This window comes from Perissodus microlepis, chromosome 22, assembly GCF_051167445.1.
Source record: "Perissodus microlepis isolate ML-2025 ecotype Zambia chromosome 22, ASM5116744v1, whole genome shotgun sequence".
Classification (NCBI taxonomy): domain Eukaryota; kingdom Metazoa; phylum Chordata; class Actinopteri; order Cichliformes; family Cichlidae; genus Perissodus; species Perissodus microlepis.
The window spans coordinates 21,029,359-21,057,169 of record NC_140481.1 but is presented as its reverse complement, the minus strand read 5'-3'; the positions used below and the strand labels follow the sequence as shown (position 1 = coordinate 21,057,169).

The 27,811-nt window shown below is 41.2% G+C and overlaps 1 protein-coding gene across 3 annotated transcripts; it reads left to right on the top strand.

Annotated features, from left to right (window-relative positions):
* The first annotated feature begins 81 nt into the window (after positions 1-81).
* On the top strand, positions 82-27,277 carry ubap2l (ubiquitin associated protein 2-like). Of its 3 annotated transcripts, none has more exons than XM_084919177.1 (29): positions 82-154; positions 1,425-1,562; positions 2,253-2,327; positions 2,923-3,033; positions 4,859-5,033; positions 5,942-6,043; positions 6,223-6,268; positions 9,494-9,600; positions 9,863-9,922; positions 10,033-10,085; positions 11,963-12,048; positions 12,465-12,645; positions 12,880-13,078; positions 13,299-13,639; positions 15,103-15,275; positions 16,407-16,527; positions 16,844-16,883; positions 17,011-17,203; positions 17,324-17,387; positions 17,643-17,979; positions 18,923-19,011; positions 19,118-19,171; positions 19,919-20,003; positions 20,167-20,384; positions 21,267-21,372; positions 22,556-22,681; positions 24,774-24,841; positions 24,967-25,161; positions 25,722-27,277. In XM_084919177.1, exons 2-29 carry the CDS (start codon positions 1,467-1,469, stop codon positions 25,815-25,817), a joined length of 3,597 nt encoding a protein of 1,198 aa, XP_084775303.1. In that variant the 5' UTR covers positions 82-154; positions 1,425-1,466; the 3' UTR covers positions 25,818-27,277. The 3 variants fall into 3 exon arrangements, with proteins under 3 accessions (XP_084775303.1, XP_084775305.1, XP_084775304.1); XM_084919178.1 differs by lacking the exon at positions 82-154 and adding an exon at positions 174-336; XM_084919179.1 differs by lacking the exon at positions 22,556-22,681.
* The last annotated feature ends 534 nt before the right edge of the window (positions 27,278-27,811 follow it).

The following is a 27,811-nucleotide window of genomic DNA, read 5'->3' as shown; positions in this document are numbered from 1 at the left end:
TTATTATTATTATTATTACTTCTCCAGCTCTGACATGTCACGTCTCTCCGCTGACGGTATATTGCTGATCACGTGGTGTGGGTCCAGTTTCCTCGAAGCGCTCTGCAAACCACGTGACGCAGCTCTCCGTGGTGTCAGAGTGGAAAAGAAACAGGTAAATTCACCGTCTCTCCCTTATTGTGTGAGCGAGTCGGCTCGCTTTATTTTTCTCAATATAGCTTATAACACTCGGGGTTCAGGATTTAAATCCTGTCCTAAATCCTACTCCGGAGGTCGACAGCGAGATTACTTGTCGGCCGGTTGTGTAGCAGTGTGTAATACTGAGCCGGGTTTCTGGTCAGTATTGCCTGTTATTTATTTTCATTTTAGCGGCCTATAGGCCTACCCTCAGCCTCGGCGGTTTTTTACGCCTTCAGCCCGGTCCGTGAGAGTACGCCGGGGCCACTGGTTGTAAATGTTGCAGAGCGGTGTCGCGGCTGCTAATTCGCTAACGTGGCTAATGTTTCTTGGCTAACCAAGAGGACGTTAGTTTGTTTAGTTAGCGTGGCTATCAGTCGCTAGCAGACAACCGGTGGCACCGGAGTGGCATGGGCGTATTTTTTTCCTCTTTGGTTCACCCGGTCGAACCCGAAATCTCCGTTGCCCGTTAGTTGTTAGCGAGCTAATTAACTTGTTTGCTATTAAGCTAAGTTAGCTAGCGACGCAGCTTTGTGTAGGTAGGTATCACTGTTTAGTTAGCAGGTTAGCCGTTAAAGTTAGCCTCGTTGTCGCCATGAGGTGAAGCCGTGAGAAGCGGAAGCCCACCGAGACTTGAAAGCTGGATGCTTTCCCCTCAACTATTAGCTTGCTGGCTAGCATTTTGGCCATGTGGCTGGATAGTAGATTTGGATATGGTCGACGGGCCCTGGTTTTAGGCTTGTTTGTGCGCGAATCAAAACAGGGTTTTACGTAACATGTGCAAGATTAAGGAATCGATAGCAAGGTTAACAGTATACTGTGTGAGATTGTATGTTGTCTTTCCCCATTTGGTGTTCTCCAAAGTGTATATATGTCTGTTTTTTGTTGTTGTTGTTGTTGTTTTTTTAAAGACATTCGGTTGTTTGGTAATCTGGATTTACCTCAGCATTGAGGCTGTTTTGATGCATAAAGTGTTGCATCATGTTTGAGTGGTAAATAAGTTAGTGCTCGTTTTCCTTGTGTGCAGCTGCACCCAGTTTACTAAGGAGCTCTTCCCTTTTTTGTCCTCCCTCGGGTGGCCTTGGTTTAAGACATGGTCTGGGAACAAAGGTGATATCACTGCCAGCTTCCAGCAAACCTTTAAGCAACCAGGCAGTTTGAGGAAGTGGTATCCATACGTGTGCGCGACATAAGTAGGTCACAGTCACAAGCCCTTCTAACACTCCGTCTCACTCTTCTCTTCTCAGGTGTTATTCCTTTGTAAATACTGTTATTTGTATATACTGTAAATGATGACGTCCATGGGCGGGAACCGAGCCCGGGGCAACTGGGAGCAGACACAGGGCCAGACACAGAGCCAGACACAGCACAAGCAGAGGCCTCAGGTACCCTGACACACTCACCACCTGTCACACTGCCCAGATGCTCTGTGATATGCACCAAGGTTGAATATCCTCAGACAAGGGTTTTTTTCTTTTCTTTTTTCAACTCGTAATTACATACAAGTTTTTAGCTACAAAGTTACATACTTGTTACAGTTAGATTTGAGATAAGTATAACTTTAGAAATTCAGTCAAAACTCAGTCTTTATTTACTGAGTAAAGGGCTTTTGCAGATGATGCCATCCTCACTATAAAAGCTTTGGATAAGTTTCAAGATTTTTCAGAGTTAGGGTGATGCTGCTGAGTAATTACAAGTCGAGAACAAAATCTCTGATTGTGAGCTTTTGGGATCACTGCTTCAGTCTGAAAACCCAATAGGGAACACAGTCTGACCAACTAATATGCAGGTTTGATGATAACAGTAAAAAGACGGTGGTTACTGTTTGTGGTATAGTAGTTGTGTGAAAAGGGTTATTTACAAGTGTTAGCATTTTTAAGCACTGTAGTTGTTGTTGAAAATGGTAAATTAGTTGCAATTAGTAAACCTGAAGTGGATGCAAAGGTGCTTTCAATTTTTAATAATAACTTTAGTGCTACAGATTCTATTAACATCTAAATGTTATGTTTTTTCAACAATGCAAATCCTGTGTTTGCTGATGCAAATCTTGGATCTTTTTCACCCTCTTGGAATAGGCTACCGCAGAGCAGATCCGACTCGCACAGATGATTTCAGATCACAATGATGACTTTGAAGAAAAGGTCAAACAGGTGAGCAGATGCACTTTCTTTTTGTCCTGCTGTTTAGGTGTTCCTGCTCCTTTTGTAGTTGCACCACTTCATTTATTGACACGTGTTATATTGTATCATTTATTGTGCTTGGCATTAGACATGTATGTCTCTTGTGTTAGGATTTTTTTAAGTCAACATATACAGGATTTAACCATAAATGATATCAGGCCTGTCAGCTTTAATGATCAAATCATTAATTTTGACACACATGCATTGTCATCTAAGTTCAGAAAACTCAATAAACAAGTCATCGTCACCTTCTGATAAGAGAGTTTACCCCTCAAAGATCAGTGTCTTTATTTAGGAACTAAAACAAGTGGATGTAGTCAGAGTATTCATAGAAAATTAGCTATATATACAATCTGTTGGTTACCTATGGTCTTGTTACAAAGGTGCTGAATGTCTGCTCAACTGCTGAATCTCAGCAAGCATGTAGTTAACCCTCTATACTGACCTTTTGATAAAATTTGATTTTTATTCTAAGTGTAATTAAAATAGTTTACTTTTTAACAAATGACACATCAGAGATGTCATGGGTCAACTCTGTCTGATTGTGAAAACCCTCCTTTTCCAGCTGATTGACATCACAGGCAAGGATCAGGATGAGTCTATGATCGCACTGCATGATTGCAACGGGGATGTCAACAGAGCCATCAACGTGTTGCTGGAGGGCAGCCCAGACACTGTGAGTATTAGCTTTGTGTGAAGGCTTGTGCTGTGAGCGCCGGATTCTTGTGAAATCAGTGCCACACTGGATGTTACAATCACATTAGAGAAAACAGTGGTTGGAGACAGCAGCACAACTAAAATTATTGTGACCAGGTTCAATGAACATGCAGCCTTTGAAATGGTTGCTTGGAAGATGGGTACCACAAACAGTCAGATGCCATGTTCAAAGTGACTGTGATGCATGAGCAGGGCGATAAGATGGCGCCAGTCTATCAGTTTTCAATTGAATGCGTACAGCGATGTTGTGTACAGCGATACAGCACTAAACAGATAAATCATTAAAAATCGTAAATCTGCTGTCGTCTTTTGCTGTCTAGATACAAAGAAGTTCACATTTACTTTTAAATGACTCAAGCCAGAACCTCATAGATCTGAAACACACATTCAGAAATTCCTCCACAAATAGTGATGGAGTTGCTGCAGGACGGCAGTTTAATAGGTGCATGGGAACCTTGCATTTGTATAGGAACATAACCAGAATACAACAAGTTGGCAACCAGTTGAATCAAGTCCCCTGTTGCAAAGAGACTCATTGCAGACGCACAGCACTTGTCAGTGCTGATTGATTGCAAGGTTTTTGCAATCTTTCTACATTTATAAATTAGTTAGCAAGTATTTTCAAACCTTTGCCAATCTGTCTGAGAGTTATTGCAGTCAGTCTGAGTCAGGCTGTGATTGTTTTTAAGCGGATTGTCTTCCACTGGGCGACTGTGCATTCATTTTCCTGTTGAAAGTGGGCACTGCAGCTGTGTACATTTTCTGTGTTTTCTTTGTCAATGTGCCTCTTTTGCATCCCCTAAGTATGTTGTCACTGACCTGTTGAAAACCAGAAGGGGACTTGAGGGAGGGCAGTCATCTCCTGAAGTGGAGACTGCATTCACAGGGCATTAGCTTCCTCTTAGTTTCCAAAAAAATTAATGGGTTCTTCTTTCGGCGATGTTTTAGGAAATTCTGCTTGGTACGTTTGTTGCAGTGTCGCTAACAGACAGACAAACGGATGGCACAGATAACATATCTTATCTTTATTTGGCTACTTAAATTTGTGTAATGTATATCTGTAAGTTATCAAAAAATAACTTAAAAGCTTGGGTAATAATCTGACTTGTAGAACATGGTGAGAAATTGAAACCAGAGTAAGACTTTGAACAGTATCTTGCCGTTACACATTAATCACAGCTGATCAAGAGATGCTATGCCCTTTGGATTGTCAAATACTGGTTCATTGGAGTAAAGACTTTAAAAGGAGTTGAATTTATACGGCTTGGTAGGGAATAAATAAAATGAACAACATTTCCAATTGTGATTTTCAACTAGCTTCCACAGCTTCCACCAAACAGCTTCTTAATGAAATGCGATCCCAATCAGATTCAGACATACGTAAGCTTAGTGGCAGTTTATGCTCCCTGTTGTTAATCTCTGTCTATAGCGGCATGGCACACATCTGCAAACAGGTCCGTTTTTACAGGTCTTTGTATGATGCATAAGTGTGGTAGCATCACATTTTCCAGATGGCACAGAGCGATATTGCTGCAACCAATGGAAAAGGAAGAGATATTCGTCAGAAAACTATGAAAAGGCCGTAATGGTCACTTAGTTTCCTGTTTTGGCCGAGGGTCTCTAACAGTGGAAAAAAAAAATTCAGATCATCACCTTATCAACTAACCTTTCATCCATTTCAGTGTGTGTTTTCCATCTTAGTGAAATGTGCCAAGACAATAAGTTCTGTAGTATTCTGATTTAGACGAGCATCATTGTAATGCTATATTTATATATTTCTTAAGGACTCCTGGGAAATGGTGGGAAAGAAGAAAGGGGTGTCAGGTCAGAAGGAGACCAGCCAGGCAGAAACTGGAGACGAAGGAAAAGAGAACAGAGAGAAAGGAGGCGAGAAGGATGCAGCACGTCGCAGAGGTGGAGCTCCACGCAAGGGACGTGGCGCTAGCAGGGGACGAGAGTGTAAGTCTTTAACTCATCCTTACATTGATTGAACAAAAATATTGAGAAATTTGTCATTTTTATACACAGTCCTGTATTTACAGAGGCTCAGATTTAATTGAACAAATACCATTATAATTTTCTAGTTATTTAAGGCTCTGTTGAAGTCAAGATCTGCTTGAAGTGTGGAGCCAGTTGAGATTACCAGAGTGTGGACCTTCATTGTGATCTTTTGCCAGGCCTTTATTGTATCTGTCTGCAGTTCTTGTTTATTTTTGTTGGTCTTTACATCTTTAGTTTTGGCTTTAGTTTGATTTAGGTTTAGATGAAGAGATCAGCTTGGCTGCTGCAGAATATTAAAAAAAAAAAAAATTTGCCCTCAACTCTGAAAAGAAATCATTGAACAAATGGTCACTAACAAGGTGGTTATTTTATCAAATTGCATGCTGTAAATGTACAGCCTGAAAGATTTTTTTCTTTGAATTTCATCATGTTTCACAAGTCAAGTAATGCTGTTAATTTGAGTCATGCCTGTGCTCTGTCAGACTCAAGTTTATCGAGTCATTTTGTAAAAAAAGGCATTTTGCTTTTGTTGCCTGAAGGGGTTCATTGAGAAAAGAAATGTATGGTTTGCATGAACAGTTGCTTGCTGGCTTATTTCGTCATTTAGATGAAGTTGGGTCCAGAAAGGTTGCACAGGTGCACCAGAATTACTGTAAAAATAAAAGTGCAAGAAAGCCTTTTAGAACTTATTTAAACTGCATACATCGTCATAGGAAAGGAGAGCCAGCACATTTGTCTGTCCTTTTGATTTTATCTGAGGGGCTGTTAAGGTTCTCAAACATTAAGTTTTATTTAATTGTCTGCTGTTTTTGCACGCGCTATTGTGTCGAAATCTGAAGCCATTTGCTCTCTCTTCATTACTCAAGTTCGTGGCCAAGAGAATGGCTTAGATGGAGGCAAGACTGGAGTAGCTGGAAGAGGTGCAGAGCGAGGCCGAAGGGGAAGAGGCAGAGGAAGGGGAGCAGTTGGTAAGTAATCCTCTTTACTGTTCTTTGAAGGACGTGTGTCTAATCAAAACAAGGGGTAGCTGGGATTTTTGGGCTTTTTTTTTTTTTTTTTTTGCAATGCATACATAATCTGCTGGCTTCCTTTCTTATGGCAAGATTTGTCGAACTGAGAAACTGACACAGTCTCGTTCTGTCCCCAGGAGCATCTGGACGGCGAGGAGGCAGATTTTCGGCACAGGGCATGGGGTAAGGGAATACCTGCATTGCCTAAATCGAGAAGGCCTTTTGTTCCACTTTTACCTGTTGCTATGGTCACCAGAGAGCAGGACCCCAGCCTATTGTTTAGCATTAATCCAAAGGAGGGAGGACATACATCAGCCAATGGGACGGAACAGCGTGGGCTGAATATCTCTCTTCAGAGTTTGCAGTCTCTAAAGATTTTATTTAGAGTAATATTTGGATTGATTTATGAAGAAGACTGTCAGGGATCGAACTGGTTTAGCTTTACAGTTATATTAAGCTCTCTGGCCCCAGGCTGCAGGATTATTCAGTTTGTTTTGCTTGTGTTCTTTAGTCTCTCTGAGCGCAAAAGGGTGCAGTTAATACGCATGTCAGTTGAACAGTTAGGTGTCAAAACAGAGGAAGTGCTTTTTGTGCTGACTGTGATGGCTTTCTCGACTCATTTGATTGTCATTAATTGGGCAGTGTATGAGTAAGACTTGTGCTGTCATAAGACATTTCCTGGATTAGGTTGTGAGCAGTCAGGTATGATGTGACTCTGGGTGTATATGTGTGTGCGTCCTAACTGAATGGCTCCCTTGCTGGAGAAGCCTGAATCTGATGTTCTTACAAAAACAAAGTGTGTTTTGAAGCTGCTGTATCAATACAACAAAAAGCATACTTGCACATGGTTATAACCTATGGGAATGACTAGAATGTAAAATAATTGCTCTATGATGGTGCAAACGATAACCTGCAGTAGGATCTTTATGGTCTGTGCTCTCTGAGCCTGTGGAAGTGTTCCAGTCTTGGCTGTGTTTGTTTTGAGTGTTGACCTAGATATTGACTTGCATACTCAAACACTATAATACGCTTTTCATACAGATTTGGGGCTAATGTTGTACAGTGCTGGCTGAGACGTTTTTGTGTTACCTAAACCGTCCTCACCGTCAGCACACAATAGTTCTGTTATTGCTTTTGCTTCTGGATGCTGGTGGACTCTGTTTACCAGCTTTGCACCAATGTTTGTTGAGAGAAGTGTGCATGGCTTTAAAGGAAACTGCCTTAAAGCAGATAAAGTACTTGTTGCTGTGTGATAAGATGGTGATTTTCAGACCTGCTTGTAGATGTGCGTCACTGATATTTTATGCTTTTAATAGGCAACGTATGCTATTCACCTCACATTTTGCTTTCAGATTTCATTGAAATTGCACTAAACCCAAAAATTAATACTCGGGGTTTAAAAGGGAAATGAGTACCACACTTAATTACCAATGAATAAGCTGATCAGATAGATTTGTTTCAGAGTTGATGTGACGGTTTAGATGATTCAAGGGAAGTTGGTAGAGGACTTGGTTATTATCTGCATATGTGAGTCTTTCTGTGAAGTAATAGTTCTTTCAGTCTCTTTAATGAGGCCACATTAAAACCGGCAACCCAGATTTTGGTAACATGAAGACTGGATTTATCACTAATGTAGCCTGGTTCAAGGTGTGTTAAAATGACTGAATTGAACACGTATCCATTCGTTAAGAAATGCAAATTGTAATCTTTGGGGGTTTTTTCTGTCTTTTCTGGACAGAAATCATGTCACACCACCCTCCTCCCACCCATTTTTGTTTCCATAACCCCATTTTTTTAAATCACCTATTGATTAGTGTCTATTTAGACAAAGTTTTTCCAGGTTAAAAGGGCAGAAAGTAATTTCGCACCTCGGATCTAAGAACACAGTTAAAGTTCCACATTACAACTGACATTTTTTTTTCTCTGGTGTTGCATTCAACTAATTTCTTTCTTTGTCTGCAGAAAAGAAACTGAGGGAAGAGATTGAAATCCACTCTGTTTTACACATATGGGATCATTTTATGTTGGCATATATAGAAACCCAATGAAACAGGCTGATATATCTTTACAGCTGTAAAAACTGTAGTAAAAGTGTAGGTTTGCTTTGGTGGGGTGTTTGTCAGAATCGAGACAGTTAATTTGGCGCTGTACAGCGTTATCACAGAGTGTGTACGTGACATTCTCAACTTATTAGGTAAATGAGGGTGAGACTAAACAGGAGACTGTGTGATTTGAGATGGATGGAGTTATTATGAAGACCGATGCACCGTGTGTGCTCAACAATAGCTTTGAGCTCATGTAGTTGTGTGATTGAAGGTGTCGATGAAACTGCTAACTGCCATCATCTACCAGCTGTTTTTTGTTTGCGGCTGATTTATGAAGCCTATACTTCAGTTCAGCTGGGTTTCTTGTGTATTGACCCACTATGACTAAAAGCACACTGGCTTGCTTTGCATTGAAGAGTGATTGACTGGAGCAGAGTTGTTATTAAAGTACTGGCTCAGGCAGCTTGAAGGCATTTTGCTTATGCTGCTGTAGCTGTCGATGGTGGTGGTGGGAAAAAAAAAAGCTTTTTCTTTTACTTTGTTGTTCATCTTGTAATTGTTACCATTATTTTTCTTCTAAAGCCAGAATGATAAGGGGCCCAGATATGATATTGCAGGCAGTAGGAGGTGAGTGCATCGCCTCTTGTGTGTGTATGTGGTGTTCTTGCTTTCTTTAGGGAGCCTTTGAGTGCTATAAAATAGGATAATGTAATAGCAGACATTAAAACACCTCATTCTATTAATAGGATATCAAATGGATATGGCCTTCCCTTAAAATTTGTCATTTAATATGCTCATCCAAGCTATAAATGCATCTTGATTTGCACAGGAAGGATCTTTGACAAATAATGAAAGCTGCTTGGCTTGGCTTCACTCAAAAGAAAAGTGTTGCACTTGATCATGTTGCTAGGCTGCACCAGCTGTAATTTCCTCAGCATACATGGATGTGTCAAAATAATGAAAGATGTTTCTTGCCAGGAAAGAGTCGTTGAAAAACTAAAACAGTACTTAGATGCTTCCCCACTACAACAATGGTAGTTTCACTGCTTTAACCAAGTTTTTTTTTTTTAGGATTTCTTTTACATATCATTTCCTGTTGCAAGTTTGGTTTTGTTTCTGAAGTGTTTTATGAAGTAAAAAGCCTAATGATGTCAAAAGACCACTGCAAGCAGACAACCACCTTAATCAGTTGTGGTGTGCACCTCATTAAAACTTAATTGAGCGTTTGCTTCTGCTCAAACAGGGCTGACCTCTAGTAGGTGAGTAGGTAGTAGCTGTGACTTATGCAGACACTCCTTCAGTTGTTGGGGAAGTCATTAGTCCATTCATTCACTTCTTGACTCCTTATCACTATGTTTCCCAGAACATTCAACCCTGCTGACTATGCGGAGCCAGCTCAGACAGAAGAAAACTACGGAGGGGGCAGTACCTGGAACAACACAGGAAGCGTGGAGCTAGAGGAGGGAGCTAGTAAGTGAATTTATCCACAAAGGTCACCCTCCAATAAGAGAAGTTAATCTTATCAATTCAGAATCTGTTTAACATCCAAACTATTTTAAAAAGCATGGTTAGCTTGCCAAAGAAGCTCTTGTTGTAAAGACTACAAGGATGGTTTGCTTGATAGTTGAGACATACATTTCAGACATATTGTAATGCTCTGACTAAAGAATTATCACTTCCTCTGGTAACTCTACATTAGCTTTAATCTCCTCACCTCTGTCTCTGTCTCCAGGGTTGGAATACTCTGCAGGAGAGGGAACAAATTATCCACCCAAGTTTGATTCTGCTCCTGGTAAACCTGTCTTCACTCCCCTCTTGATTTTTTTTTTTCTGCATTCCTTATTCTGTTTGAAGTTCTTTGTTCAACGTGATATCATTGAACTGTTTCTCTTTCACTCACAGGTGCCTGGAGGTCTGCCACAGAGGAGTGGGGCACTGAGGACTGGAATGAAGATGTGAGTGTTTTATTTTTACCTCAATCACATTATTTCTTTAACAAAAACAGTACATTGTCCTCGAAGAAGTTATAGTTCAGTATTAATGATGGTGATAGCAGCTCCATGTTGTAGTGGTTTACATATTTGCTCGGAGGAGGCGCAAGTACCTTGCCAGGAGGAACTTGCGTCAACCCACTAAATCAAACTTGTGGAGCTGCTGTGGCGACCTGTTGAGAATAAGGGAGCAGCTGAAAGTAGATTACAGGGAGTGCAGAATTATTAGGCAAGTTGTATTTTTGAGGAATAATTTTATTATTGAACAACAACCATGTTCTCAATGAACCCAAAAAACTCATTAATATCAAAGCTGAATGTTTTTGGAAGTAGTTTTTAGTTTGTTTTTAGTTTTAGCTATTTTAGGGGGATATCTGTGTGTGCAGGTGACTATTACTGTGCATAATTATTAGGCAACTTAACAAAAAACAAATATATACCCATGTCAATTATTTATTTTTACCAGTGAAACCAATATAACATCTCCACATTCACAACTATACATTTCTGACATTCAAAAACAAAACAAAAACAAATCAGCGACCAATATAGCCACCTTTCTTTGCAAGGACACTCAAAAGCCTGCCATCCATGGATTCTGTCAGTGTTTTGATCTGTTCACCATCAACATTGCGTGCAGCAGCAACCACAGCCTCCCAGACACTGTTCAGAGAGGTGTACTGTTTTCCCTCCTTGTAAATCTCACATTTGATGATGGACCACAGGTTCTCAATGGGGTTCAGATCAGGTGAACAAGGTGGCCATGTCATTAGTTTTTCTTCTTTTATACCCTTTCTTGCCAGCCACGCTGTGGAGTACTTGGACGCGTGTGATGGAGCATTGTCCTGCATGAAAATCATGTTTTTCTTGAAGGATGCAGACTTCTTCCTGTACCACTGCTTGAAGAAGGTGTCTTCCAGAAACTGGCAGTAGGACTGGGAGTTGAGCTTGACTCCATCCTCAACCCGAAAAGGCCCCACAAGCTCATCTTTGATGATACCAGCCCAAACCAGTACTCCACCTCCACCTTGCTGGCGTCTGAGTCGGACTGGAGCTCTCTGCCCTTTACCAATCCAGCCACGGGCCCATCCATCTGGCCCATCAAGACTCACTCTCATTTCATCAGTCCATAAAACCTTAGAAAAATCAGTCTTGAGATATTTCTTGGCCCAGTCTTGACGTTTCAGCTTGTGTGTCTTGTTCAGTGGTGGTCGTCTTTCAGCCTTTCTTACCTTGGCCATGTCTCTGAGTATTGCACACCTTGTGCTTTTGGGCACTCCAGTGATGTTGCAGCTCTGAAATATGGCCAAACTGGTGGCAAGTGGCATCTTGGCAGCTGCACGCTTGACTTTTCTCAGTTCATGGGCAGTTATTTTGCGCCTTGGTTTTTCCACACGCTTCTTGCGACCCTGTTGACTATTTTGAATGAAACGCTTGATTGTTCGATGATCACGCTTCAGAAGCTTTGCAATTTTGAGACTGCTGCATCCCTCTGCAAGATATCTCACTATTTTTGACTTTTCTGAGCCTGTCAAGTCCTTCTTTTGACCCATTTTGCCAAAGGAAAGGAAGTTGCCTAATAATTATGCACACCTGATATAGGGTGTTGATGTCATTAGACCACACCCCTTCTCATTACAGAGATGCACATCACCTAATATGCTTAATTGGTAGTAGGCTTTCGAGCCTATACAGCTTGGAGTAAGACAACATGCATGCAGAGGATGATGTGGACAAAATACTCATTTGCCTAATAATTCTGCACTCCCTGTAGAACTGATTCTGATCTGCACACTTGAACAGAACTAAAACTTCATCTTCTGCTCTCCTTTCCTCTGCAGCTTTCAGAGACCAAGATATTCACAGCTTCCAGTGTAGCGTCAGTGCCTCCGCCTCAAGAGAATGTTACCATCACTAAGGGACAGAGGTGGGTCACTTACACAATTTATTACCCTGCTGCTGAGCAAATTGCTTTTCTGCGAATTGATGAAGAGAAAAAGAGCAGTCACTGTTTTGTAACCTTCTCTGTTTTTTGTGGACAAGGTTATAATTGATTTCTTGATCAACTGATTTATGAATGAGTTGATGTTCAGAGAATTATTGGCCATATGCTTGTACTGTTAGTTATCAAGAAAATGTGCAAATATTTAATTACTTATTCTGCTAGCTGGACAAAAATGAGCAGTGTTAATATCACTCACTTGATACTTCTGTTGAATTTAAATAGTAAAAAAAGATTAATCAAGAAAACAATGAAAATCAATGCAGCTTTACAATAATTAACCTATTTTTATTGAAACTTTTTATAGGTATCATAATAGTTTTTTAAATTTCTTGTTATAGGATTGATCTCGCGGTGCTCCTTGGGAAGACTCCACCATCTTCTTCCTCAGAGACAGAAAATGCCCCCATGGAGGCCACCCAGCCCCCCTCTTTGTCCCAGTCACTGGTTTTCAGCAACTCCAAGCAAGGAGTGCCCCTCTCTCAAACATCCTCCAGCACCCCTTACACCCAGCACAACATGGTGAGACTCTAAAGAACAAAACATGGCAGTTTTTTCCTAACACTGCAGTTAAATGTGCCTTGCCTCTCAGATAGCTCACTAATGCAAATCATCTTTTAACGTTGATAAGTCCACCACTTCCTCACCACATAGAAAACGGGCGAGTATAGTGATATTGCGGCATAACTGCATTATTGTGGCTCAAGTATTTATTCAGTTAGAATAATGGTCTGTGTTATTCTACCAACACTGCAGGTCAGCATGCTGAGCAAGGGTTTTGGGGAAGTGGGGGAACCTAAAGGAGCTAGCACAGGGACCACTGGGTCCCAGTTTTTGGAGCAGTATAAAACAGCCCAGGCACTGGCCCAGCTGGCAGCCCAGCATTCCCAGACTGGACCCCCCAACACAACCCCTTCATCATGGGACACCAGTGCTGCCTCACTGGGACAATATGGTGAGATGAGAGCCTTTTTTAAATTACTCTGAAGATAAATTATCTGCACACTAAATGGTATTGTTATTAAATGCCTTGCTGTAATATGTGAAGTGGTATATTTCATAATGATTATAATTGAGCTTTTTACTTTTTTTTTTTTTTTTTTTTTTAATTTCAGTACCAAAAAATACCTGCTGAGTTTATTTTTTCTGACTTTTGTCCCCTCACTATTGTCTAGATATGAAGGCTCAACCGGAGTCTGCAATTCATACGCCCTTTACAAAGAGGCAGCCCTACCAGGCCACCACCTCAACCTCGTCCATGTTGGATGTTTTCCTGCAGGACAAAGGCCTGCCTCCTTCCTCCTCTGTCTCGTCATCATCTTCCTTACCACAACAAACAACATCCTCCCCCCATGTGGTGCCTGCACCTGCTTCCTCCCTTCCTAAAATGGCCGGAGTCCCTTCTCTAGGTCAACAAGTTTCCCCAAGCTCCTCAGATGCCCAGGGTTCAAGTCCTCTGCCTTTGCAGCAACACAAAATTAAACAGCAGAAGAAGAGGGCCTCCATTAATACAAAGGTGACTTTTAATAAGAGATTTTGAAAAGGTGCCTGATAGAAGGTATTGAAAACAGACTGGTTTTATGTAGGGATGCACTGATCCAAATGTTTTCTCTTCCAATATGATGCCAAAATCTGTGCGTTGGATGTGAAAATGCTTCCAAAACAGGTGACAATTTGCTGTTGGCTTCTTTCATCCTGTGTTAGATTGCCCACTAGGGCTGCCACGATTAGTCGACTAGTCACGATTACGTCGACTATCAAAATCGTCGACGACTGATTTAATAGTCGACGCATCGTTTGAAGCTTTGTAAGATCACAAAAGACGCAGGAATAAGTAGTAGGATTTAAGAGTGTAATAACGGACTGAAACAGAAGATGGCAGCACTGCATGTACAAGGATGCTAGCTGCCGTTAAACCCCGAAGAAGAAGAAGAAGTAGCTTTGTCCCAGAATTCATAGCGCAGCCCAGCTCAGTTTCCAACAATGGCGGCAGCTAGTTAGTTTTAATATTACTCTTATTATTCTTTCTGGGTCACAAAATAAACGTTTAACATATTTTCAGGCGAGAATGTAGCTGTGTAAACCTCAAATATCTGCTCAGTTTATCAAGGCACCACATATTTTCAAAAGCGCTCCGACGTTTTCGGAGACGTCTGTTACCCACTAGCTCGATAGCGAGCCGGGGGCAAGACTCACTAGAGCCGTGAGAACACCGGACTCCAGGCAAATCCTTTTCAAACCCACCGCCGTCTTTCACTACTCAGGTTAAACATGATATATAAGTCACTTAGATAACTTAAAAATGTTATTGTTTGGCTTTTTTTTTTCAGTATTTTATTTGTTCCTGAGTAAATCGGTTTGGCTGAGATTAAAGTTATAGTTTTTACACAGCTGAATAAACATCAAGCAGACAGCTGATTATCAGAAATGTGAGATGCTCGAGAATATACTCCAGTGTCCTGTTATATTTTAGATAGCAAGGAGCAGACGGCTGAGTTTATTAAACTCCACTGAAACAATCTGCAAATTTGATTTAAATTTAATAAACTATCATCTTGTCTTTATTTTTAGTTAGCACATAATTTAAACACTTAAAGCTGTAAGCTAATGATAGTTATGTAAGAGCAGATGCTGCTGGTGCAATAAGCTGTACTTTTACGTCCAATGGATGCATGATCTGATTAGTCGACTAATCGCAAAAATAATCGGTGACTAGTCGACTATCAAAATAATCGTTTGTGGCAGCCCTATTGCCCACATTGCTGTGTGGTAAACATAGAACAACAGAATTGAATTGAGTTGAACTGAATTGATCTTCCTCATAGATCGCTGTGTTGTCACCAATACTCAATCTAGTTGTCTGAGGCAGACAATATCCAATTAAAATAGCAGACCAGTAGAGTTTGTGTCTTATGCATGAAAGTAAGCTTTCAGTCTTTGTGGCCTTAAAGAAAGCAAACTGCTTTTGTCTTTACTCAGATTCCAGCAATGGCAGTGGAGATGCCTGGCTCAACAGACATCTCAGGCCTGAATCTTCAGTTTGGAGCGCTACAGTTTGGGTCTGAACCAGTTCTACCAGAGTACGAGTCCTCCTCTGCCACCACGACACCAGGCAACCAGGTCCAGAACAGTCTCTACACAAGCCCCAGCAGGTTGGTACTTCCCAAAGCAAAGCTCTTCCAGTACGTAAACAAACAGGATGTGAATATTTTGAATGGAGGACAGTACTCTTAAAAACCTTCCTCTCAGACCTGCTAGTTGTACTCAGTGTTGTGCCATCTGATGTGCAACCAGCCAACATAAGGATAGTTCATGTTAGAAAGTTTATGTTGACACAGAACGCTGTGGAATGACAGATTTTTGTTTTTGATTCAAGAACGGTTCTCTGGAGTAAAGTTTTTCTTGACTTTGTAGTCCTTCTGTTCATTGACAGTCATTTTGCTAATGCTTTGGGGCACTTATTAAGCGTGCCTATGCAATATCACGCTGCTTATTATTTGTCATATTTGTTGTTCTTCTTATTTTGCTGCTGCTGTCTAAATGGCAAGAGAGCTATAACTTTAAATAGAACTAGAATGTGTATAATTTATTAAATCACCAGTTAAATCTGATTTTTTTTTTTTTTTTTACTAAAGTTTGGGGACTTTGCCCCCCAAAATCTTTAAAATTCTTTTGTCCCCACAAGTTATACTTACTGTCTGCATGTGCACAGTCATGAAACTTAATTAATGGAGCAGTCCAAAGTGCAATCAACATCTCTGGCTCATCCCACCAGAGCAGAAGCCACATCAAAACAATATTGATACAGTGCTAAGATAACAACAATGTATGCACAAAACATGTTGTGAACCTCACCTGTGGGGATGCATCAGTGCAACAACTGAGTTTGGCAGTTGTGGGCAGGCAGGCTAGCTGCCATCTTTGACACACAAATTTCTATTCAGGGTTTTAGTTGAGCCTGTCTCTCTCATAAAGTCTGACGTTTTGTACCGCTTATTCAACAGTGTTTGCATATTTTTCCATTTACAAATGTGTATTTACGCTGATTGCCAGGAATACTGAATTATTTTACCAGTTAAAACTGGACTTTTAAGAATTTGGCTTTTGATTTTATTTTTTCCCCACACTCTGTTTTACTCAGCACTTCTTTAAAGGTTAGATCAATTTTTGGTGTGTCCCAGTCTATAAAAGTCATTAAATTGTAATTATCATCAGTATTCAAGTCAGAACCATTAATTGAACACAATTAACTTTGAGTTTGTCCATTTCATTGCAATCTGCAGTGAGTCAACTCCAGTTCTCTCCAACTCCAGCCAGATGGACCTGTACGATCAGAGACCATCTCAAACACGACGTTACCCTCCTTCAGTCTCCTCCTCCCCTCAGAAGGATTTGCAGCCCAAGGTAAAGCCAACACTTTCCTCTTTCACTTGATCTACTAAAATGTTAAATACCCCATTTTTAATGAAGTATTAAAGGAGGAGTCACTGGGGACAACATGCTCAACTACCACCTGCTCTGTTATGCAGAAACCTTTTAAAATAAACTCTACTCTTATACTTCTAAATTCTTTTGTTTTCCGTTGTTCTCATTGTAAAGTGCTACTGGTTTTTAAACATGGCCTGTATTTGATATCTGCGTATCAAATAAGCTTCAGCTTTTTATCAATGGCCTGTCTCCATAGAAACCTGTGAGCTCACGTTCATTGTTGGTTTTACAGAATGGCTTCAGTTCAATACAGGCAGCGCAATCCGTGGAAGGTAAGCGTCTGCTTACTAGTCAGGTCATATTTTCTGGCACATTCGGCCCACATACACGTTTCCTGAGCATTATTAATTGAGTTTTGTTGGTTTTATTCCATCTGTTTCTCTTTTGCTCTCTGCACAGCTGCAGCAGGCTCTGCAGTATCAGTCAAGCCGGCCTCTGACTCGGTCACGCCAGCATCGGTCTCCAGCATGGGCACTTTAACAGACAGCAGCTCAGCCTCCTTGTTGACTACAGCCAATCAGACGCCCCTTAGTGCTCTGGGTCACAATGAAGACTTGCCTCCAAGCAGCATGGCCCCTCCTCAGCACAACAAGTGAGATGCAGCTAATCTCTTAAGTCTAAATTATGATTGGTGTTAACCTAAGTGTCAGTGAATGTGATGTGATTTGCTGATAAGTGTAATAACCCCTGAATATCCTGTGTTCTTTTACAGCTCTCACCCATCACAACAGAACAGTCTGACTCCATCTGTCCGGACATCGAACTCAGGCTTACTGGTGAGCACTTTGTATGCTCGTGTCAATTTTTACATCAGAATCAATTGTACTTATTTTATTTTTTTTAACTAGTCACAAATGAGTGTGAGTAGCTTATGCAGGAGGTTGGGTCTCCCTCCCTCACTCACTCAGTGTGAGCATTTTTCAAAGCTGCATTTCCTGTGGTGGTAGATGGACACATTATATGTTCATTCACTCTAATGGAAATGTAATCTCATCAATCTTCGCCGCATTTATTATCTTCCGCCCCTACAGCATCCCAGCGTCGATGGAGACTCGAGCCTGCACTCTTCATCCTTCCCTTCCTCTGTCTCAGCCGTGCCGTCTTCATCAGTCCCCTGCTCCTCTTCCTCTGTGGCTGCTGCACAGGTGTCCTTAGGGGCTCCTCAGGCCTCCTCAGTGGGCTCTGCCACAGTTTCAGCTCCCTCGGGCCTAGGCCCCGTCAGCAGTCTGGCCATGGGCCTCAGCACTGCCTCTATGGGTGCCCCAGTAGCAGCAGCTGCCGCCGCCACTGCTTCAGTCTCCACAGCGGCCTCGACCATTCCGTCTTCAGTATCTTCGTCATCAACACGCAGCTCTGCAGCATCCTCAGGTTAGACAACACAAGCACAAATATATCAAAATGGAAATGTAGATGCAGTTTAAATTGTGTTTGCTTTTCACTTTTTCTGCATAGCTGACTTTAAACTGTGCAGTCAATACCAGTGATATAATTATAAGCTTGGTAACTTGATGTGAGGCCTTCACAATAACTTGGTGGTAAAATGGACAGTCAGTCGTTTACTGTATGCGAATCCATTGTAGAGCTTCTGTTACAATATTGTCATTGATCGGGTCATGTGGTCTGGCTTCAGAGAGCACACAAATTAGAAGAAAAAAATAAAGGAAAGGAAAGCATTAAGTAGAGCTTGTCTGGGGTGTTAGGCCGTTGTTTAATCCTTCATTTTGACTAGATTATAGAACCAAATGAAGTCCTTAAGAGTTTAGTGGTTACAGTTACACAGATGATGTAACCTTCAGGGCATATTTTGTGGTCAGGTGGCAGATGGATGCATAAATTTATGTTGACTTACAGTAGAGCAACTGTGGTAAAGGATTTCTTGGGGAGTTTGTCAGAGATTGTCTTTGATTAAAGTGAGTGAGTCATGGGTGTTTTGTTTTGTCTGGGATTCGATCTGGTTTCCATTTCCTCATCATCACAGGTGTGCTTTTCATGATTCTGACTCTTTGGTTGGTCCCCTGAGGCTTTTTCTTTCACACACGTAGAGTGTAATCTTTGCTGCTAAACAGTTTGTCACGTGTTTTACTGCAATGTTTTCATTTATTATTTCTGCTAAAGGCAATGTATTTGTAATACTTTGGTTATGTAATGCAAGTTGGTGAATAATTAGTATAATTTGGTTGCTTAGCGCATGGGTAAAATTGTCTAGCAAATACAGGCACAAGTGTATTTTCATTGTGGATGATTATGAGGCTTATATTTCTGTTTTGCAAATAAATGCATTTTATTGGTTTATTTTAATTTGTGCATACAGGGAAAGCACCTCCAAACCTTCCACCCGGAGTGCCCCCTCTACTGCCCAACCCATACATTATGGCCCCTGGACTACTGCATGCCTACCCTGTAAGTACCGTCAAAGTTTCTATGGCCTGAGCTTCACATGTGCTTACTAGATTTGTATTTACTGTGTTACTTACTCCACACTAACTTGATTTACTGTTCTTTTCAGCCTCAGGTGTACGGCTATGACGATCTACAGATGCTTCAGACAAGAATACCGCTGGTGAGTGTTGTTTGTGAAATGTGTTTAGCTGCTGCAAGTAAAATAATGTTATGCACAGTTAGGAGTGTAAAATTACACAGCATTGTCAGCTTTGTATGACTCGGGCTTTAGGTGTGACGGTTCAAATCTTCAAACAAGTTGTTTTTTTGTTTTGGGGGGGGGGTTAGTTTTGTTTGTTTGTTTGTTTGTTTTTTACTGCAGTTACTTGAGGGCCAAAGCCCTCAAGTATAAAATACATTAACTACACATTACCTGTGCTGTATTTACAGTTTGTCTTAAATGAACCAATAAAATCAGCAATGTAGTTCCATCTCTACAAATTGAGAAATCCCCGGGCTCTCTGTCCTGGTCGTTGTGTCCTTGGGCAAGACACTTTACCCTACTGCCTACTGGTGTTGGCCAGAGGGGCCGATGGCGCGATATGGCAGCCTCGCTTCTGTCAGTCTGCCCCAGGGCAGCTGTGGCTACAACCGTAGCTGCCTCCACCAGTGTGTGCATGCGAGAGTGAATGAATAGTGGCATTGTAAAGCGCTTTGGGTGCCTTGAAAAGCGCTATATAAATCCAATCATTATTATTATTATTATTATTATTATTATTATTATTATTATTATTAAAGACTGGCTCATAGGCAACAGTGAACGGTTTAGAAAAAATGTTTACCATTACATACCCATCCCAAGTTATGTGATGGGTATGTAGTCACTCAATTTCTTGTGTTCTTATATTGTAATATTTTTCTCATCCAGGATTATTACAGCATTCCCTTTGCAGCAACACCCACAACAGCACTGACAGGCAGAGAGGGCAGCTTGACAAGCAACCCTTATTCTGGTGAGACACTTTCTAGTTTTTAGTTTTTTAGCTCCATTAAAAGTCTAAAAGAGTGAGACAGACTATCTACTACTATGTGTGATTAGAAAATATCATTTTATTTTAAAAATGTATTATTTTACTGCTATATCATGTTTCAATCTTTTATTCCCATTTGTTTAAGGTGACTTATCAAAGTTTGGTCGAGCTGATGCCTCTTCTCCGGCTCCAGCTACCACATTAGCTCAGACACAACAGAATCAGAGCCAGACGCATCACACCACACAGCAGCCCTTCCTGAATCCTGCGCTGCCGCCAGGCTACAGCTACACCAGTCTCCCGTACTACACTGGCATGCCAGGATTGCCCAATACCTTTCAGTATGGACCTGCTGTGTTTCCGGTGAGAAATCTTAATATCCAAAATAATTAACTTTTTCCTTGTTTGCAATTTCTTAGCGTTATTATATAACAACAAGCAGTTGTTGGTTTATTTATTTTTTTCTTTTCGTGTGAGTTTGAAGTCCAGTGCCTTATATTTCCACCACTAGTAGATGAGGGGAGTAGATTAGAGTATTAGAGGCTCATTGTATAGTTTTACTGAGAAAGAAACAAATGTTAATTGAAAATACAAACCTGCGGTTTGTGAGAAGCAGCCAATCAGAAGAAAGTTTCCTTAATGGGAGGGTGGCCTTAAAAGAACAGGAGCTATAATCTCCTCAACAACTGAGGGGCTGCACCAAGCCCCAGTGTATCATGAGTAAGTATTCTACTCTTAATAGTGTCCAACAATAAAGATAAATTGAGCATAAAAGGCTGCCTTTAAATTAATTCTTCCCTTTAGACAGTGAGAGACAGAGTGGCTTCTGTCAGCCTGTGGTCATCTTTGAAGATGTGTTGCATATTGAGCTGGCAGCTAGCAGTGATGGGAGAGTAAAAAGCTACTTACTGTAACAAGTACAATCAGTTTATCTTTGACTTCAGCCAGACAACAGAGGCTGCAGCTCGACCTCTACCCGTCTTTCTAGTAGCTTTGCCTTAACGTTAAACTTTTCTAAAATAGAAAAAAAGAGGGACTAATTTCTTGTCAACGATTTAAAAGTTCACCCTAGGGAGTTGGGATTAAAGCCAAATTTGTGATTGTGAGTGACAGAAACACTGGCCTAAACAGGTTCCTTCAACTTGCCTGATATCGCTTAGAATTTGTGTTTCACCACCATGATTGAACTTTTCACATTTTCCTTTGCTGACCTCTTGACTCTATTTTTTCCCCCCGCCCGTCCAGGTGGCTCCTACCTCGTCAAAACAGCACGGTGTGAATGTCGGCGTCAATGCCTCGGCCACACCCTTTCAACAGGCTAGTGGCTATGGTTCCCATGGATACAGCACTGGTGAGAGCCTAAATAATGTTGAAACGGCATGTTTACGGGGTTGTGCTAGTATACTTGGACACCGATGACTCTGTGCCGATTCTCACAATGAGCCCATTGATTTCCCATCGGTGGAGTGCGTATTTCATTCGAGCGCTGCAACATCTGCAAGCATAAACATGGTGCTCGTGTAATGGCCTTTGTTATGCTTGTGTCAAGACACTTGCTCATGGTTTATGAATCATTCTTGTGACCCGGATGTTGACGTGAAAGTTTAATGTTTTCATGACCAGAACATGGTTTGGTGTGTCAGAAAACGCATCTGCATCTCATACAGTTTCAGTGCCTGTACACGTGAGGAAAATGCCTGAGTAATTCTTCTCTAACAACAAGAATGCATCTTATGTCACTTTTATTAAAGGGCGTCTTTAGATCAAGTATATGCTGTCTAAACAGAAAGGGATAAGGGGCTTTAAAAGTGGCATCTGGCTGTACCAGTTTACAAACAAACAGGGTTAGATTATGGGTTTCTCGCTTTTTTCCATGGCTTGCTTTGCTCATCTCAGAATGCAGTTTGCCCCAGAGCTTTACTATCCACCACCTCGCCTGCACACACCTTCATGTTGAACACATCAACACATGAAGCCAACATCTTCCTATTTTTCCCAGAGACTGACATTTGAGACGATATTCTTTCACCTATCCACTATCCAATCACTTCACTGAGGCTTTAGTTTACATACTTTATTCATCACTCGGTATCCACCTTTAGTCACAACATGTGGAAAACCTATTTGTTCTAAGCTGCACCATCTGCTGCTTTCTGCCATTACCCAACTCAAGCTCACTCTCCACCCCCATACACACGCCCTGCCTGCCCCCTCACTTCCCTCACCTCCTCCCCCTCAGACTTGGGTCAGATGGTACCTGCAAATGACGTCAGCGTTGATTCTGACCTGCTTGTTGTACCGGATGGACAGGTTTTGCCACACAGACGCTGCAGTTGGTATCAAAGTTCTAGTTGTTACAGCGGCAGGAACTTGATACCGTCTGCATTGTCCCAACTTGGTAAAACCTGTCCATGTGGTCCAATTTTCAAACAAAACGCTATGAATCATTTGCAGATGCCATCTGAGGCAGGTCTGCTTCCCCTGCCTGGTGTGTCTAATGCTGTGGGCTGCGGCTGTGTGTCTGACTGTTGCAGGCTATGAGGATGTGGGCCAGGCTTCAGGGAGTGGGGATTTCTGTAAGGGCGGATACGGCACTGCCGTGGCCGCTGCTGCTTCTGCACAAAACAAGCCAGCCAGCTCTGTCACCGGGCCTGGAGTCGGTGAGTGCCGCCACATGCCAAATTAAACCTAAAGCGAGAGAGAGAGAGAGAGAGAGAAAAAACAACCCTGTCCCTCCCGTCTTCCTCCTTGTGTCACCAACCATCCTTCTCCCCCCTCTTTGCTCTCGTTCCCTTGCCTCATCGCTGGTGCCTGCAGGAAGACCTGTCACACTACATGTGCTTTCAGATAGTCCAGTGCAGCCTGCCTCTTTTACAAGCCCTGTTTGCATTTCTTTACCCGTTTTCTGCCAGGGTAACTCATCATCACTCCAATGTACTTCTATGTAAAACAGCTACACTGTGTTTAGAGTTGTTTTTTTTTTTTTTTTTTTTAAAAAAGGTCGTATTAACATTATTGGGCTTCTGCAAAGTGATTGTGAGTTACTCTGGTTGATGCTTTCCCATTTTCCCCTGTGTTGCTTGCTCTTCACTCATGTTCTCATTGCTGGTGTGTCCGTCTCCAAAGTAAAGAGTTTGCTGTCCTGCGAGGGTCGTAGTTTGCAACCAAGGACAGAGAGGGCAACAAAATCATCTGTAGCACTGGTGATTGGTCAGAATAACCCCGTGTGTGACTGAAATGTTTTGTCAAAACTGTGTGCACTGAACCAAACCTGGTACATAGCAAGTTCTGCTTATGTCTTTGAACATCACTGACCATTATTGGAGTGTTGAAGTTCAGCCTTACCTAATTAGATATGATGACAGTGGATACAACGGATGACATCGGTCACTCGCTCAAAGGGAAATCTGTCATTTCTGCAGGAGTTGTGATAGATTTCATTAATGACTTATTTGTTCTGGATTTTAAAAAAAACCCTTTATTACCTTGTGAGTGTACGAAGTAAGAAATGCTGCATTTAACGAGCGTCTCGTTAAACATGCAACTTGTCAGTGTAAAAGTGTTTGGACACTCAGGATTTTAACACTTTTCTGTGAAGCTTCCACACAACACAGGGCTGAAATGAGTGCTTTCAGATTAACAGAGTCTCATAAGGTTGAGCGTCTCTCTAGCTGACAGTTTCATTAGCAGCTTAAAAGCAAAACAAAAGTTTAAAAATCCATCACTTGTGTTATCTGCAGAAAAAATGACAGAAATATTTAATATCACTTGTATACAAGATTCTTCTGCTTTCCAGCAGTGCCAAGACTTCAGAGCAAAATATCTGAGAAACCTATCTTTAATCATTCATTCATTGACTTCTGTTAAAGAGAACTAAGAGATGTATTTTATTTTTATTAGTCTGTTAATTTTTTTTATTTTATTTATTTATTTTTTTTTTTTTTTGACAAGTACAATTTACAAAATGATGAAAATGCACATCTGGTTACTAAAGGTGTCTTCAGAATAGGGATGCACTGTACTGACCATCTTTTATTGAGTGTTACTGTTTTGGGGACGTAAAAGGGGAAAATGGAAAAAACAACAAATTAAATGGACAGAAAAAAATATATCTTATCCTTTGTTGGGCAAATTGTCGTCTTGTTTTTTCTGATCAGATGTCAAAAAATCCAAAATCATCAATTATATTTTCATACAAGACAAAGCAAAGAAGCACATGATTGTCACCAGTTATATTTGGGTAATTTTCTCTGAAAATGTTTGAAAATAAATCATCTGTAATTAGAAAACTGGGACGGGACTAGCATTTTGTTTAATATCCAGAGTCTCTTCTTTTTTGGTAAGCTGATATCATAGAGGGTTAAAAAGGAAGTGTCAGAGCAACAGTAAGACCAAAACCTGAAACATACACTCAGCTACACCATCTTTCTCTGATTCCTCTTCCTGTTCATCTCATCCTTCCTCATCTCCTCAGTCTCTTTGCCGTCGTCACTAAAGGGAAATTCTGCTGAAATCATCTATGGACGAGTGCTCTCATAGATGTTCATACTTGGAATTTCCCAGTATTCTTTTATAATTTGGATTTTTTTCCCCCCTCATAGATAATGTCTATACATTCATTTCCTTGTTGTCCATCGACCCAGTAGCATCTGTGCTGGTTAGAATCAGAGCGTAACCACGTGGGTAGTTACTGTAACATATTCGGTTTAACAGTTAATGAGCTTAGTTTGTGTCGTTTCCCCCTCTCTGCAGGAGTCTCTGTGACATCAAGCAACACAGGAGTACCAGATATTTCAGGGTCTGTTTACACAAAGACGCAGGTAACTACAGAATAGAACAGAAATATTTACTCACAGGATATGCTTCTGCTTGTCTTGTAGCAACAAACAAACAAACAAACACTATAGTGGCCAAACTGATTATTCTTCTTCCTGGTCCCCTGCAGTCGTTTGAGAAGCAGGGCTTCCACGCCGGGACGCCAGCCGCATCATTCAGCCTGCCCTCTGCGCTGGGCAGCGGGGGCCCCATCAACCCTCCTGCCGCTGCCGGCTACGCTCCAGCTCCATTCATGCATATCCTGACACCACACCAACAACCCCACTCTCAGATTCTGCACCACCACCTGCAGCAAGACGGACAGGTGCAGTGTGTATATATAAATGCTTACATATTTGAGGTCATGTGATTTTTAGAAACAAGCGGAGCAAAATTATTCATTGACAAGGAAACTCCACCCAGTGAGTCAAACAGTAATGATCAACAGTCTGAATGAGCTCAAAAATGCATAGACTGAAAGTAAAAGATGGAAGTGTGTCGACATCAGTTTCCCCGAGCGGTGACCAATGCAGCGACAGCTTTAGAGCCTGAGATCGGGTCGGCTTGACCAAAATGTATGGTCAACGCTGAAAAATGAGTGGGTGACATCACTGTAACTCCATCTTTTATATTCAGGCTGTTAACTAGTTGACAACTTAGTCTTTTTGATAAAGCACATTCAAAATAAATGAAGTAGCACTTGAGCATCATGCAGTCAGACTGTTATAAGTAGTAATACAAATCTAGTGAATTGCCTATAAAAGATTTGTTGGCAAGTTCATTAAGTGTTTGTGGTTTCACCGTGACATTAGCTGTGCTGCTTTTAGGTAAACACGTGGCACGAAGCAGCAGCTCACTGATGAACTTTGTGACTCTCCTCCACAGAGCGGCACTGGACAGCGCAGCCAGAACGCCTCCATCCAACAGAAGTCTCAGATCAACAAGTCGGCGTACAACAGCTACAGCTGGGGGGCAAACTAACATCCACTCACGGGACCCCACCCCGCGCAGTGTCAAAAAGCTGGGAGGGGTGGGAGGCTCTTCACTCCTTCGGCAAATAAGTCTCCACGTATAAATCCCCGCTTCCTCCTGCAAAGATTTCCCTCCAGTCTCTTGGCCCAGCACTCCCACAGCTCTGACCACGGTCAGAGGAGGTGCTGTGCCGAGAGAACGAGCACTGTTAATGATGGATGGATGGATGGGTGGGAGGGACAGGAGGGGCTTTAAAAGTGAGGGGCGATCGGAGATAAATGGTGATAGAAGCAAACCATCAAGAGGGTGAAATACTAAGTGTTGGGAATTTGTATCGTATTAATCTTCCCGCCCCTTGCCCCCCCCCCCCCCAACATTTTTTTCCTTTCACTTGTAACATAGAACTGTTTTTCTAAAAGAATGAACGTTTCCTGTATGGTCTTTTTTTTTTTTTTTTTTCTTTTGTCTTTTCCCATTTTTTTTCCCCACTGAAGGGGAGGAATGAAGTAATCTCTAAAAGGGGGTGGGGGCAGGCTGGTTTTGTATTTCAGACCCTCAATTCCCTGTTACTTAATTTTGACGGAAATTCTTCCCTCCTGAACAATTTCCAAACAGAATAATTTGCCGTTGACTTTTTTATGTTTTGGGGTTTTTTTTTGTTTTTGTTTTGTTTTTTTATGTCATTTTAAGTTTGCAGAAACAATTCTATAAATTGGTAGAGTTGTGAAGTTTATTTTTTACCGAATATAGATATATTATATATAAAGACATATAAGCAAGCTCACTGGCTTTGACTGTGAGGAAAAAGTGTGTTTGTCATGTGACTGCGTGCATGTTTGTACACACGGGGGGGCCATGGTTGCGTACTGTGCTTGGGTTTTTGTTTTGTTTTTGGTTTTTTTGCCTAGCACAGGATTTGTTTTTGGTTTTTCATTATCCAACACTTGTACAGTAACTTTTCCCATTAATTATAAATATTTCATAAGGACCCTCTTATTTTGAAAGATGAGAATGATTTCCAAGGCCAATACACACCCAGTCTGCCTTCCAGTGTGAATAATTTTGTTTCTGAGGCCCTCCCTGCCCTGCCACCTGTCCCCCCAACATTGTAAGGAGATCTGCAGCATTGAATACTGATGGACAGAATTGTACTATGGGTTTTTTCTTTTCTTTTTTTTTTTTCTTTTTTTGTCAGTGATTTTTTTTTCTTCTTTTTGTACTGTGCGTTTTAAAAAAAAAAAAAAAAGTTTAAATGGATAAACTTGTCTTGTACATATATAAAAAAAAAAACACAAGTACTGTAGTCCCTGTTTGTTCGATGGCTTTCTTCTTTTCCTTCTTAAATCCTTGCAGACTTGTTAGCTTTTTTTTGTTTTTTTTTATTTTGTAAAAATATATAAATATTAAGTAAATAAACAAGAAAAAGACATTTTCATCATTTTGGATGTGAATGTCTTTTCAAGAAACTACATTTCTCATGTGGCATTTAAATACTGCAGCATCTCTTCTTCACTGTCATTCAGTACAAGCAGTTCATGGATGAAGTGTTGGGTAGAACTAAAACCTCTGGAGGCTTTCCAGTCACAACAATCTCCAGGATGTCAAGAGTACCAAATGAAACTCCAAACTTATAACTACATCACACATTTTCTGGCCATGTAATGTGCGGTATTGGTTGGTATTGGTTCGGGGTTTTTTTCTTTTTGTACATTTTACCCTCCATCTGTCTATGGATACACTTTAGCATTTTATGTTTCTCCATGATATATTTTCTACCCCCTCTAGATATGCATGTTGGCACCTTTCTAGCAGGCACATCAGAGACAGAACTGTACTTTTAAATGCCAGTAAATGCATCCCAAAGGTGCTCTGTTGAATTGAGGTCTTTTACTGTATTAAACGCAGCTAAATTTTACTTTACTGGCTCAGGCTTCAGACTGCTCTAAACACTTGGTCTCTATTAGGTTTCTTGTGCCAAGCTCATGTCAGCTTAGTATGATTTT

Excerpts from the sequence above, each read along its gene's own strand:
- ubap2l (XM_084919177.1), top strand. The coding sequence starts at position 1,467 with ATGATGACGTCCATGGGCGGGAACCGAGCCCGGGGCAACTGGGAGCAG. Across the intron at positions 13,079-13,298 it reads TGCCTCACTGGGACAATATG|ATATGAAGGCTCAACCGGAG; the intron begins GTGAGATGAGAG and ends ACTATTGTCTAG. Across the intron at positions 24,842-24,966 it reads CTGTTTACACAAAGACGCAG|TCGTTTGAGAAGCAGGGCTT; the intron begins GTAACTACAGAA and ends GGTCCCCTGCAG.